The 15,188-nt window shown below is 49.0% G+C and overlaps 1 protein-coding gene across 1 annotated transcript in view; it reads right to left on the bottom strand.

Annotated features, from left to right (window-relative positions):
- The window catches only part of LOC122803530 (ADP-ribosylation factor-like protein 13B), an 817,640-nt gene that overhangs the window by 354,819 nt on the left and 447,633 nt on the right, over window positions 1–15,188 (bottom strand). Inside the window, exon 4 of the mRNA XM_044073180.1 lies at window positions 14,134–14,356. Coding sequence (XP_043929115.1) covers window positions 14,134–14,356 — 223 coding nt within the window. The remainder of the gene's footprint in view (window positions 1–14,133; window positions 14,357–15,188) is intronic.

Here is a 15,188-nt window from a genome sequence, read left to right on the forward strand (position 1 = left end):
GTAGAGATGGAACGAGTGGAATGTGCGCGAACTCCTTCAGGTGCGGGTCTCCCAGAGACTTGGTATGCCAATAGGATACATTGAGAAATCCAGCGTGATAGAGATACTTTTGATATTGCTTTCCCCAAATTAAATTTGGCAAAGTAAATGAACAGTTGGTCGGATTGTCTATGACCAGCTGTTCTATGAGTATAAAAGCGAAGCTGCCTATGAACATCTAATGAGTGCAGCTTGTACTCTCCTTTATTCTGATAAGTAGGGAAGAAAACCGGTAAATTTATGGATTGATTTATATTGGTTTCTGATGCTATCTTGGGAAGAAAAGAGGGATTGATCCTGAGGTACACTCTGTCTGGGTGAAAGATCAAATAAGAAGGCTTCACAGAAAGAGCTTGAAGTTCCGAAATTCTTTTTGCAGAAGTGATGACTACAAGGAATGCTGTTTTCCAGAACAAGAATTTGAGATCTACTGAAGCAGCGGGTTCAAAAGGTGGAGCAGTCAAGGCTTGAAGAACTAGTGAAAGATCCCACGGTGGTACGGCTTCTTTTATAGGGGGTCTAAGCAACAAGGTGCCCTTGAGAAAGGTTTTACACAACTTGGCTGACATCAAAGGCCATGTATCATGTCCCACATGGTAATGTGAGATGGCTGCCAATTGCACTTTGATGGTTGAACAACTAGCGCCTTCCTGAAAAAGTTCGGTTAGGAAGTCTAAAAGGGATTTAGATCATGATGCTCCGCCCAGATGGAGAAACGTTTCCATTTACTGCGGTACACTTTCCTGGTGGAGGGCTTATGCGCTGCCACAAGGATGGCTTTGACTGGTGAAGAGATACCGGGAGTCCTAACTAGGAGTGGAACTGGAGCAACCAAGCTGTCAGTTTCAGATTGTACATGTTTGGGGTCGGTAAGTCCAACGGATGGGAGATTAGATCCGGACTGGGATCCAGAATCCAAGGAGGATTCACTAGGTGAGACCACAAGTAAGGGAACCAAATTTCCCGAGGCCAGAATGGGGCAACGAGGATCATCCTGCTCCCTAACTGCGAGTCTTTCTGTAAGAGTTGCAGCATCAGGGGTAGAGGAGTATAGGCATAAAGTAGACCGGGTGGCCAAGCATGCACCAGAGCGTCTCTTGGAGTTTCCCCTGGAGGGAGAATCAGAGCGAAGAAATTGCCGCATTTGGTGTTTGAGGGAGATGCAAAAAGATCGCAGCAGGGTTGCCCCCATATTGCGAATATCTGCTTCGCTACTAGTGGATTGAGATACCACTCGTATGGGGTAAGAAGGGTGCAACTGAGTTTGTCCGCTAGGATGTTGGTCTGTCCCGGAATGTGCGTTGCAATCAGAAAGCGGTTGGTGGAGATCGCCCATTCCCACACTCTCATGGCTTCGCGGCATAGAGGGTAAGATCTGGTTCCCCCCTGTTTGTTGATGTACCAGACAACCGACATGTTGTCCGACTGAATTGCAATCGTTCCTATGGGGAGGAGATTCTGAAGTGCTTGCAATGTGAACAGCACCGCTCTCATCTCCAGAAAGTTGATATGCAGGGAGGTCTCTGTGTCATTCCACGTGCCTTGGACCGTCCTGCCTGAATAATGCCCCCCCACCCGAGGCGGGAGGCGTCCGTGGTCACCGTGGTGAGAGGGGGAGAGGTGCAGAAGGGACGGCCCGTATGGAGGTCCGAAGCTTGGAGCCACCATAATACAGCCCTCCTGCAAGCCTTGCTGATAGCAATGGGGTGGTGAAGAGGAAGGGATAGAAAGGACCATTGCACTAGAAGTGTCCATTGCAGTACCCGCATGTTCAGACGGGCGCATGGAAGAAGCGTAATCGTTGCCGCCATGGAGCCTAGTGCCCTCAGGACCAATTCCGCTGGTGAAGTCTCTGATTGGAGGATAGCCCGCACATGGAGTTGCAAATTCCGAATTCTCTCGGAAGTTAGAAAGGCTCGTAGGTCTCTGGTGTCTATTCTGGCTCCTATGAATTCTATGACTTGTGTCGGGGCCAGAAGGGATTTGTCGGTATTAATGGTGATGCCTAACTGTGGGGCTAGGAGGAGAAAGACATCTCTGGCTGAGCAAAGTAGATGCCTTGTTGGGGCGGTCAGGGGCCAGTCGTCCAGGAACGGAAAGACCTGTATTCCTTGGAGTCTCAGGTGGGCCGCAATCAATGCTAATACCTTGGTGAACACCCTGGGGGCTGTGGTGAGGCCAAAGGGAAGGACCCTGAACTGGCAGTGACTGGCTCCCAGCCGGAAGCAGAGAAACCTCCTGGATTGTCTGTCCATCACAATGTGGTAGTACGCATCCTTGAGGTCTATAGAGCACATCCAATTGTTCTCCCTTAGAAGGGGGAGAATAGATTGAAGAGTGACCATTCGGAATTTTTCCTTGGTTACTGACAGGTTCAAGCGCCAAAGGTCTAGAATCGGTCTCAAGTCCCCCGTCTTTTTTGGCACCAAAAAGAACCTGGAGTAGAACCCTAATCCGAGCTGGTCTTGGGGGACGGGCTGGATGGCTCTTTTTTCTTAACAGCTGCTGAATGTCTGCGGCTGCGGCCTCTCTCTGATCGGGTGGTACATCGGGGAGGTTCTTGAATTTGGGGCCATGGAGTAATGGTATTTTGTAACCTCTGGATATAATGCGAAGCACCCAGCGGTCTGTTGTGATGGACTCCCATGCCGCTAGGTGCTCCGAGAAGCGCCCCCCGACTGCCTCCAGAGTGGAGCAGCTGGGCAACCCTTCAGGGCTGCTGGGCCGCTCAGAGAAAGGTTCTCTGGACCCAAAGTTTCTTGGAGCCTCTCTGCCCCTGGGGCGGCGTCCTCCCTGTCCTCCTCTGCCACGGAAGGACTGGTTGTCCGGAGCGGGTTGGGAATGTTGCGATTTCCGGAACCACATCTTCTTCTGACCCTTTTGGTTCCTCGAAAAGGACAGCTGGGGAGCAGAGAAGCGGACTCTGATGGCAGACAACGTCTTCCCATCTTTCTCGCTCTGGACAAGTGTCTCGCGAACCGTTTTGCCAAATAGGGCAGAACCATCGAAAGGGGCGTTCACAAAAGACGCTTTAAAAGGCTCCACAAAGTCACAATGACGAGCCAGGCCTGACGTCTCATGACTAGGCCTGCTCCGCTAGCCCTAGCGGCTCACTCTGTGGCATGGGACAATAGCCGCATAGCGGTATTTGAAATTGATCTCAGAGTGGCCATTCGGGTGGAGTACAATTGCTTGTCATCCGCCGACATGGACTCAGGAGGGGAGGCAGCGTATTCTTTGATAAGATCCCGCTGCATCCTGATGACATGTGCCATATAGTTCAGAGACCTTACCGAGAAGGTCGCTGAACTAAAAACTCGCTTCCCTAAGCGGTCCATCGAGCGGGACTCCTTGCTCGGTGGATGGACTGAGGGGCTCTCCTGAGCTAGTTCCCACTTCGTGGCTGCCACCGTCAACATGACATCTATTTGGGGGGGGCCCTTGCTCCAGTGCGATTGGTCTGAGGGGGGGACTTAGTATTCTGTCTGGGCATTTTGGTATTGGCTCCACGGTGTCCGGATCCTTCCACGCCCTGGTGCTAATGAGGTCCACCAAGGGGTCGGCCAGAGGGGACACCCAAGAGGCAGACGGGCCTGCTTTGAATGCCTCCAGAAACACGGACTCGTCGGAGGAAGACCTGGGGGCAGACCACCCACCTCTGATCCTCAGCATCTCCATGATGTCTCCAAAGGAGACATCCTCAGGGGGTGATCTTAGGGAGCCTTCCCCTTCCTCCAAGTCCGTGTCCTCAGTTAAGGTCTCAGGGAAGTCCACGTGCCTCCTCTTGCACTTATGCTTGCGGGGCACTTCCTCGGGGGGTTGTCCGAGGAGGCCTCGCCAGCAACATCCTGTTCCAATGGAACCATCTGGGACATTGAAGCAGGCTGTTCCTTTGGCCGGGTGATGGAAGCCTGGCCCAGCAGAGAGGGAGTGCAGGGAGGAGCCGATACAAGGACCGGGGGTCCGGGGGTCCGGATGCTCTCAACAGAGCCCTCTCCACAACATCGAAAGCCGAGGGGGAACCACTCTCTCTTGGATCCGAGAGTCGGATCCCACTCGGATCCGATGAAGGGATCGGAACCGGTGCCAAGACCATCGGATCCGAAGGACCAGTGAGCTCCGACCTGGACGGAGCCGAAGGCACACTGAATCCCTCGGATCCGAAGCTTGGGCCACGGCTCCGAGAGGTCAGATCCGACAGGCTCGAGGGCAGGGTCAGATCCGAAGTACCAAGTACTGTCGGCGCCGACCCACCCCCGGCTCCAACGCTGCTCGGCTCCGAATGCTCCGAACCCGGATAGCGGGTAGGAGAAGGAGCGATAGGATGAAAAAAAGGAGTTGAGCTCCCCCCCGAAGGGGGGGGGGGAGGCAAGAGCACTCCGATCTGTAGCTGGGCCTGCATGAACCTTCGCATCATCCGGTCCAAGTCTGCATCGGACATACTAAAGGTCGATCTCAAAGAGGTCACCGAGGCAGGCCTGGAATGCCGCCTCGATGATCTCGATGGAGATCGGGCCTCCTCCTCCTCGGGCCCTGGGGAGAAACAAGAGGATCGGAGCCGAGGAGGAGGAGACCTAGAAGCAGTGGAGGGAGAAGCCCGCTTAGCTGGCGGGGCCGAAACGGAGGTCTCGGCCCGCCGCTTGTGGTGCTTCTCCCTCCGTTTCTCCCTCCTGGCCTCCCTGTCCTCCGACGCTTTAGCGGGAGTTTGAGTCCCGGTCGGAGGAAGGGGGGGCAGGAATGGCAGCAACCACAGCCTGTGGTGGAGCTATGGGAGCAGTGGAGGCCGGAGCTGAGTCCGGGAGTAAAAGTCCTGCCAGGACCAGCTTCGACCTCCGCTCTTTCAGTGCCCTGGGGTTGAATGCTGCACAAATGGTACAGCCTGAGGTGAGGTGTTCAACCCCAAGGCACTGAATGCACCGAGTGTGGTCATCAGCCGGGGAGAGCTTATGGCCACACTCGGTACATTTAGAAAAAATGGCTTTTGGGGCCTTAGCCATACTTAAAGAAAAAAAAGTAATGTAACACACACACACAGGCCCAAAAACACAACACACAACACACACTCTCTAACGACCAGCGAAGGGAGGGAAAAACTACTTAAAAGAAATTATGTTTTACTCTACAGGGAACCTAACACTTACACATTTAATATTTTTTGTGAAAAAATAAGAAAGTTGACAGAAAAATATAAACTTAACTGCCAAGTACTAGACAAGCTCACAGGAATCCAGCTATCCACAAGCGCGGCAAACTAGATCTGGGGTCATGGAGGGTTATCAGGGGATTATGGGTGAGGGGAGGAGCTAGGAGCTCGGATCCATTAGCTTGAAACAAGTTGCCGGCTCAGATCCGGTATCGGATCCAAGACCCACAGGTTGCTGACAAATGAACTCCCTACTTCAGATCAAGGGTTAACCAAGTCAAAAGAGGGAATGGATGAAAGTCACCAGTGCTTTGTGACCTATTTTTCATGGGATCTTGATTCATGTCACATGACTTCATTTAGGTAAAAGTTCTGATAAATTACTGGAAAATGCAGTGAAAAAAATCTGGCTTAGCAAGGACTGGCATATAGGCTCATCAACAGAATAATAGACTACAAACCCACTAACACATGATGAAATCACAGCTTGCAGATTATCTGCTGAGGGGGAAACAATCCAGTAAAATTCAGTTACCTTATTCTGTCATCACAAGACTGACTCCATATGGTATCACAAGAAAGGAGATAGCAAATTTTTTTAATAGTGTTGAATTAAAAGTTAACAAGTGTTTACCAACAGCCTGGGGAAGGTTACCAAAAGAAGTAAGAAGAATCTCATACAGATAACGGGATGCTGGATGCTGTATACAAAGTTAATTTGCTTAACCAGAAGCGTCTATTGTACAGTTTCACTTCAGAGTTCTACATAATGAGAAGTTATGTACCTACCATAACGTTCCATGTTAGTTGTCTTCTCTTGCCTTCTTTCTTGCTGGATGGGTTCGGAGCCGAACCTCGGCTCCGACTCGGCCACTTACTAAAGCTCGAGAGCTAATTTTACCGGCTCGAGGCAACCCTATATCCCATGATGCTGGGCGATAACTACCCAGATCTCGTTTAGTAGCTGAAAAAACATTAGGCAATATAGTCCTCCAACTGGAGAGGAGGAGGAAAAAGGATAACCCCGAAAGGATCGCTATCTAAGCTGTAGTTACCCTATGACAAGCTATTTGGCTGAAAGTGCAAGATCAGGACCCTTCAAAGAAAGGGAAATTTTCTCGGTCTGTCCAGGCTAGGGGGATGGTGGGTGGGATGCAAGAAAGAAGGCGAGAGAAGACAACTAACATGGAACGTTATGGTAGGTACATAACTTCTCAATGTTAAGTTGTCAATCTCGCCTTCATTCTTGCTGGATGGGACCACGTCCCTAGCACCTTCATCCTGGGTGGCTCACTGGAACAGACTCTTGAGAACGGTGGAACCAAAATTTGCCCTGTTTCTGGAGGCCATGTCCAATTTGTAATGCAAGACAAAGGTATGAGGAGAAGCCCATGTGGCTGCTGCATAAATAGTGTCTATTGGTAGTCTAGCTTGAAAGGCTGTTGATGTGACTAGCGCCCTGGTTGAATGGGCTCTTGGCCTAGAAGGCAATTCTTTACCTCTGAGTTGTTAAGTATACGTGATCAGAGAAGAGAGCCACCTAGACAGAGTTACCTTGGATACTGGATGGCCTTTCCTATTTTCTGCATAAGATAAAAAGATTTGATCAGATTTCCTGATTTGTTTAGTTCTGTCCAAATAATATCGGAGATGACGATGAACGTCCAGACAATGCAGTTTTTGCTCCGCATTGTTCGAATAATTAGGGAAGAAAACTGGGAGGTCAATTGATTGATTTAAATTTGTCTGCGAAGCCACCTTGGGTATGAAAGAGGGGTTCGTTCTTAGAGAAACTCTGTCTTTGTGAAAGACTAAGTAAGGAGGACGAATGTAGAGGGCATGAAGTTCAGATACTCTCCTAGCAGATGTAACAGCGACCAGGAAGAGTGCTTTCCAGGAAAGTAATTTCAATGAACAGGAAGCCGCAGGTTCAAAGGGAGGTAGAATCAAGGATGTTAAAACTAAGTTTAGATCCCACTAGCTAAATCAGGATCTATATCTATCAGGATCTTTGATCGGGGGTCTTAGTAAAAAGACACCTCTAAGGAATGCTTTGCAAAGCTTATGGGACATGATGCTGCAGTCCAACAGGCCTATGTGAAAATTTGAAATGGCTGTCAACTGAACTTTAACTGTGGAGGATGAAGATCCTGAATGAAAAATTTCAGCTAGGAAATCCAAGACCGAGTGAAATGGAGCAGTGAACAGATCTATATTTCTAGCCTTTGCCCAGAAGGAAAAAGTTGCCACTTACTAGTGTAGATCCTTCTGGTGGAAGATTTAAGGGAAGCTACTATGATATCCCAGACGGGATTTGAAATCATAGGAAGCCTGGCTAGGGACGGAAGTGGAACAACCAAGCAGTGAGGTTGAGAGAATGGAGGGATTGGTGCAGCTGCCCCGACTGATGGGCCAAAGGATCTGGCACTGGATCCAGATGCCAAGGCTGTTCCAAGAGATAACGATGCAGGAACAGAAACCATATCTGTCGAGGCCAATAAGGGGCAATGAGAATCATCTTGGCTCTCAAAGCGGTTGCTTTCTGAATTACCTGTGATTCATAGGTTCATAGGTTCATACTAGGCTATCTGCCCTAGGGCATTTATAAGCCTAGCCAGAGTGTGTATGGCTTTCGCCACCCATATTAAATTAATTTTGCTATGCCCTTTTTCAAGGTTAGTATACTGTGCCTCTGTCTAACAGTGACACAGAAGTGATACCCGGGGTAAACCTACGATCTCCCATCCACTCATCAAGATTCCTCTTGAAGAGAGTCCTTGAAGGCTTTGTGAAGCCGAGGTGCTAGAGAATCTACTGAGAATAAAATCGTTTTGGATATACTGGCTGTTGTTCTGTTCAATGAGGGACTCTGCCTAACCTGGACTGGGATTTTATTCCAGAGTGAAGGGAGCCTCTGGGTTATGAATCTGTCCCTCCAGCATGTCCTATTTATTTCAGTGCTGAGGTTCAAGTCCCTCGAGCGCGTAGCTCAATGGGATTTGGATTTTCTGAGGTGCAGCATGTCCATTAATTCCGGGTTGGACATGGCTTTATACGTCAGGCACAGATCGCCTCTGAGCAGGCGGTATGCCACTGAGTAGAGCTGGAGTTTCTTTAACCGGGCAGCATACGGCATCTGTTTGAGCCCCTTGATCCTCTTGGTGAGGTACTTTTGGGGTCTTTCCAGTTGCTGCAGGTGTCTGGTAAGGTACATCCCAAAAGGGGCATTGTACTCAATTATGGGCCTGATGAGGGATGAGTAAAGAGGCACGATGACCTCCCTGATCTAGATGTGAATCCCTTCATGATTAGGTGAGCTATATAAAATGTTTTTCTAACCACTTTGGCCACGTGGTTGTCAAATGAGAGATTGCTATCAACTTGGGTCCCCAGGTCCCTAATGACTTCTTCTGTACTTAATGGATTACCACCTATGTGGTAATTTGTGGGCACTTTGTTTTTGCCAAAGGGGATGACTATACACTTTTTGGCGTTTAGCTTGAGGCCATGGCTCTGGCACCAATTGTCTGTTTCTATGAGGCCCTTTTGGAGGATGCTTGTGTTGGCTGGAGAGTCTATTATGGCGCCCAGTTTGCAGTCATCTGCGAACTTGGTCAGCCACAGTCCTTCCATGTTGGCCTGTACCTCCGAGAAATATATACCGAACAAGAGAGGTCCCAGGACTGAGCCTTGTGGGACTCCACTTGTAACTGGTTTGGAGTCTGACATGGCTCCAGCTATTCTAACCATGTGGGTTCTGTCCTTGAGCCAGTTTGCAACCCATCTAGTGACATAGGGGTTTATATTTAAGCTGGCGAGCTTATCTATAATGCCCGAGTGGGCTATTGTATCAAAGGCTTTGCAAGGTCCAGGTAGGCTGTGTGGACCACCTTCCCCTTGTCAATGGCCTTGGTGACTGTTTCAAAGAAATCGACCAGGTTCAAGAGGCAGGATCTGTCCTTAACAAAGCCGAACTGGGTAGGATCCAGTGTCTGCAGGTCCCCAATATCTTTATTTATAAGGTCCATGATGATCCTTTCCATAGCTTTGCAGACCAAGCTAGTGAGACTTATGGGGCGATAGTTTCCAGGATCCATTGAGGCACCACCTTTGTGGAGAGGGACCACTGTTGCTGTACGCCACTCTTTGGGTACACATCCTGTAGTAAGGCTGAGACTGAACAGTAGTTTTAGGTTTGGGTTTAGCTCTTCTTGGAGTTCATGTAGGACGCAGCCCGGGACACCGTCTGGTCCCATTGATGCTGTGTTTCTTGCTTTGGAGAGGGCAGCTCCTACCTGAGCATCTGAGATGTCAGGGGGGCAGCACTCTGCTGGGATAGATATTAGCCCTTTTGCTGGGGAGGGGGGGGGAGTTTGCGCTGAACCTGTCAGCTAGGATGTTGGCAATGTCTGTGGGTTTGGTGTATTTTTTGTCATTTTGGACTAATTCTGAGCAAAATGATATTAACGGAAGGGGTGGAAAGGCGTAAAGAAGTCCCCGAGGCCAATCGTGGACTAGAGCGTCTCTGGGGGGATGGCCTGGAAGGGGGAAGAGGGTGAAGAAGTCGGGGCATTTGCTGTTTTGAGGTGTAGCAAAAAGATCGCAGCAAGGAAGGCCCCACTTCTGAAAAATCTCTTCCTTCACAGATTGTCTGTGAGACCACTCGTGTGGCATGAAAATAGCTCTGCTCAACCTGTCCGCTATGATGTTGGACTTCCCAGGGATATGCGTTGCTATCAGAAACCGCTGAGAAGAGATCGCCCATTGCCAAAGTCTGTGTGCTTCTCGACACAGGGGATAGGACTTGGTTCCGCCCTGCTTGTTGATATACCACACTACGGACATATTGTCGATTTGGATTGCAATAGTCCCCAGGGGAAGAGAGTCGTGGAGGGCTTGCAACGTCAAAAGCACTGCTATCATCTCCAGGACATTTATGTGCAGGTGGCATTCGAAAGGTTGCCATGTGCCATGGACTGTCCTGCTCTGAAAATGCCACCCCACCCGATCAGGGAGGCGTCCGATGTGACCGTGGCGACCGGGGAGGGAGGAATAAAGGGTCTGCCTTGATGGATTTGAGGGGACAACATCCACCAAGACAGATGATTTTTGCAAATTGGAGTTATCATGATCTTGTGGTGCATACAGAGTTGTTGGAAAGACCATTGGGCGAAAAGTATCCACTGTAGAAGACGCATGTAAAGGCGGGCAAGAGGAAGAAGTGTGATGGCGGCCGCCATGAGCCCTAATACTTTCAGGACATACCTGGCCTGAATTCTGTCGCTCTGAAGCAGAACATGGACATGGTTTTGAATATCTAAGATCCTTTGATCTGTTAACTTTGCTGAGAGCTGCACGGTGTCCAAGTTGGCGCCTATAAAGGTAATAGATTGACAAGTTGACAAGGCAGACTTTTCGAAATTTATAGAGATTCCTAGCCCTCTGCAAATATGAATGGTGTAATCTCTGGCCTGAAGAAGTTGATGCCTGGTGGTGGCGGTGAGGAGCCAGTCGTCTAGATATGGAAACACCTGGAATCCTTGACGCCTCAGGTGAGCCGTAACCGCTGCCATACATTTGGTGAACACTCTGGGGGCTGTAGTGAGACCAAAGGGCAGGGCTCTGAACTGGTATTGACTGGCCCCCAGCCGAAAGCGGAGAAACCTTCTGGAGCGCCTGTGAATTTTGATGTGATAGTACGCGTCCTGAAGGTCCACGGAGCACATCCAATTGTCCTTGCCCAGAAAGGGTAGAATGGACTGTAACGTGACCATCCGGAATTTTGTCCTTTTTACAAACCTGTTTAGTTTGCTGAGATCTAATACTGGTCTCCAGTCCCCTGTTTTTTTGGTACCAAAAAGAACTTTGAGTAGACTCCGGATCCTAGTTGATCTGCTGGGACTGGCTGGATGGCTCTTTTTGCTAGTAGTTTTGATATTTCTAGCACTGCTTGTTCCCTTAGACTGGGTGGAACGTCTGGAAGGGTTCCCTTTTGTTAAGTTGGGGTTTGGATAAAGGGAATTTTGTAACCCTCGGATATAACCGACTGTACCCATTTGTCTAAAGTGAGGGAGAGCCAGGCTTTTGGGTACAGCGACAATCTTCCCCCGACTGCCTCCGAAGGTGGACAGTTGGGCAACACCTCAGCGATGTTGGAAAGGTTTGTCAGAGACAGACTCTCTGCTACCCTGATTCTGCGGACCCCCTCTGCCTCTTGGGTGGCGTCTGTTGTTGTTACCCCCTCTGCCTCTGGGGGTAAACTGACCTCTTGTGTCAGGCGTGACTCCTTGTGATTTGCGGAACCACATCTTTCCACCCTTTGACCCTTAGGATATGGTCTGGAAGGGGTGGAGAAACAGACTCCTACGGCAGAAAGAGTCTTACCATCTTGCTCGCATCTGGTCAAGGTGTCTTTCACTTGTGGCCCGAACAACGTCAAACCATCAAAAGAGGAGTTAGTGAAGGGCGCCTTGAAGAGGTCTGCAAAATTACAAAGCCGCATCCAGGCGTGAAGCCTTAAGGCCACACCTGTGCCTGCGGCCCTACTCGCTCCATCGGCTGCATAGGAAATGAGACGCATGGAGGAGTTAACAATGGAGTTTAGGGTTCCTAGCTGTGAGTTGATTTTATCTTGGGAACCAGCAGCTGACGGATCCTGTAAAACTTCATCCAACTCTTTGAGAACATCTCTCTGAAGGCGGGTGAAGTGACACAAGTAATTCAGCGACCGCATGGCAAAGGTCGCTGAAGAAAACATCCGCTTACCGTACCTATCCATAGTCCCAGAATCCTTGTTAGGAGGATGGATAGGTACTGAAGGATCGGTTAGTTCCTTCCTGGTGGCTGCAGCCACCACCATGGCATCAACCGAGACACCTTTTGTTAAAAATTGCCTATCAGCTGGAGCCGTAATAAATTTAGAAGGCCTCCTTGGGGTGGGTTCCACTGAATCCGGGGCCGTCCACGCCTTCTGTGCCACCACTTCCCTAAGGGGGTCGAAAGGCGGAGACACCCAGGAGGTGGAGGGTCGAGAACCAAACGCCTCCAGATAAACTGACTTGTCCTCAGAAGGATTAAGGGAAGACCAGTTCCCCCTCTGTTTGAGGATTTCAAAGATGTCTGAGAAAGAGATATCCTCAGAAGGGGACTTTGGGGATCCTTCCGACTCATCCAAGTCGGTATCGGATGTAATGGACTCAGGGGAGTCCACATGCTTCCTCTTACATGTCCTCTTGCGCGGAGGTTCACCTGACGGGTCAGGAGAAGCCTCGGAAGAGGAAGATATTCCCAGTGGGGAAACCTGAGGCGTTGGATCTCTGGGTCCGGGAGCAAGAGAGTGGGAAGAGACTTCAGCAGGCACTGTAGTGGGAGGAGCTGATGGAGCTGACTGTTGACCATGCCCTGGGGCTAGTACACTCCTCATCACTTCGAAGGCTCCCCTATTAGACAGGCCAGAGGGCTCCCGCTCCGAAGAAGTAGGAACCCCAGGCCGCACCGACAGGGACGGCTCCGAAGCCGATGTCAGGGCCGAGCTCATCAGCGCCGACGCTCCAAGAGGGAGTACGGGGTCAGACAAGGGTCTGATGCCACTCGCCCGCTCGGAGCCAGCGAGAGAGACCAGGCGCTCGGATCCCTCCAATGAAGGCATCAAGGAGGAGATTGGAGCAGAGGACGACGGAGCCGAAGGGGGAGGTATCGGCTCTGACGCCACAACAGTCACGGCTCCGAGGAGCTCTAGCTCCGAACTCTGAGGGAGAGTCGAAGGAGGAATAGTAGGTGGAGTTGAAATATCCACTGTCTGATGAGACGGGCTTTGAAGCATTTGGGCCAGTGCCTGAGACTTTAACAGTCTACTGACCATTCTCTCAAGGTCATGGTCGGAAAGCCTGGACGACCGAGAAGAACGGCTCCGATGGCTCCGCTCTGAGAGCAAGGGTGACCCCGGAGCTGAATGGATCGATTCCAAAGATGGGGATCTGGACCTTTTCCTGGAGATGGATGGAGCCAAAGGAGATAAAGATACGTCGGCTCCAGCCGGAACCAACCGTGAGAGTAGAGGCTCAGCGGTATCGGCGCCGAGTGGAGCCGATGCTGGAAGTTGCAACACAGAAGTATCGGCTCCAGCCGGAGCCGATCTTGCCACAGATGGTGAACCAGAAGCCGAAGGCTTAGGACTCGGAGCTGACGGTTTGGCTGGTTTCGAGGGCTTCCCCGGCACAGACTTTAAAAAGCCGCTTAAGATTAATTTGCTCCTGCGCTCCTGCAGGACTCTTGGGCTGAATGCATGACACACAGAACAAGAGTCCTGCAGGTGCAGAGGTCCCAGGCAGTAAACACAAGAAGTGTGACCGTCTGTCAGAGACATCTTCTGACAGCACAAGTCACACTTCTTGAAGCCTAAGACCTTTGTGTCCTTCGACATAGTGCTGTCGAAGTAAAAGGGCACAAATGTAAAAAACACACAAACACACACGCCCAAATCCACACAAACTAAGAAAAACAGGGATACAGGGGTACAAACACACCACAATCAGTACAGAATCCCTGTCAGGAATTAGGAAAGGGGCAGGCCTAAGGCCTAACCTAAAGGGAGGGATGTATAATTTGGGATAAGGGGAAAGAAAGGTTACTGACGGGGAAAAGGTTTTAAATTAACCGTTAAGTTAGTCTAAACAAGACTCGCAAGCAAAAGCGGCAAACGAGATCTGGGTAGTTATCACCTAGCATCATGAGATATAGGGTTGCCTCAAGCCGGTAAAATTAGCTCTCGAGCTTTAGTAAGTGACCAAGTAGGAGCCGAGGTTCGGCTCCGAACCCATCCAGCAAGAATGAAGGTGAGATTGACAACTTAATATCCAGGATTATCTGCAGTCAGCTATGTTGGAGAAAAAAGGAAAGTGTATTCCAAGAATTATAGCACTAAGGAATGTTTAAAGTTTGGTGTTACTTACATTAGCACTGGTTTTCTTGCCATCTCAGAGTGCTTCATAACTTCAACAATTGCATGTCTGGCCTCAGCAATTTTCCACATGTGCGTTGAGTCCACAAAAAATATAGTGCCAGAAATCCTGGCATAATATTTACTCCAAGTTCTACGGTCTTCCATGTTATCACCAACATCAAAGATATGTAATCTGTAAACTCCATATTTTGGAGCATATTTTTCTAGGGACTCTACATTAAAAAGATGAAATCATATTATTATTCTTTTTTACAACAAGGTAACATCAGCAACGAAAGCACCATAACCTAGTGCTTGCATAACAACACTAACTGACGAATAATTTTCATTTAAAAAATATCATAGTGCTTTAGTAAGTTTGGAACTAGGCAACGTACAGAAGAACAAGTGAGGGAAAAGGACAATGAGAAGTTGTAAACAATGTCAAGTCCAAATTATCTTTTTAAAAGCTAATTGACACTTTATATCCCTGGGAAAGCCATTTGTATTCCAAGAATACATCTAAAGATAAACATGGACTGTGGAATGCAGTCTCATCAAGAAGAGTTGATTATCTTTAATCAAGGAGTCAGAAAATGACCTAGGAAAGGAATAAACAAAAGTTAATGAAACACACTTATTTTGAGGTATACTGAACACCTCTGAATAAATATACTGTACAGAAAAGGAAAGAAACATCCAGGTCTAGAATAGTCTTTTATCAACATGTAGATATTACTGGTTTACTTAATTAGCCAATGTTCTACACTGGACTACAATGTCAACAGATTATGCTGCTCTGTAAAATCACATGAGCTAATAATTTTCCATTTATAATTTTTTACTACTAACAGTCTCTTTTTTACTTTTATATAATTAATTACACTGGGATCATTCCTATCTCCCCAGTCCTTTCAAAGCATTCAAAGTACCTGATCTTTGTTCTTGTAAAACAACTTCTGATTAAGCTGGAAAGAGATACTGAACAACCTCCTCAGCCCCTAGGTCATAATCTGCTCCTTTATGCACTCTAAAAGGGTTGTCAATTGTATACCTTAATACTGA

Source organism: Protopterus annectens, chromosome 5.part1 (genome assembly GCF_019279795.1).
Source record: "Protopterus annectens isolate FY-2018-M chromosome 5.part1, PAN1.0, whole genome shotgun sequence".
Lineage (NCBI taxonomy): Eukaryota > Metazoa > Chordata > Ceratodontiformes > Protopteridae > Protopterus > Protopterus annectens.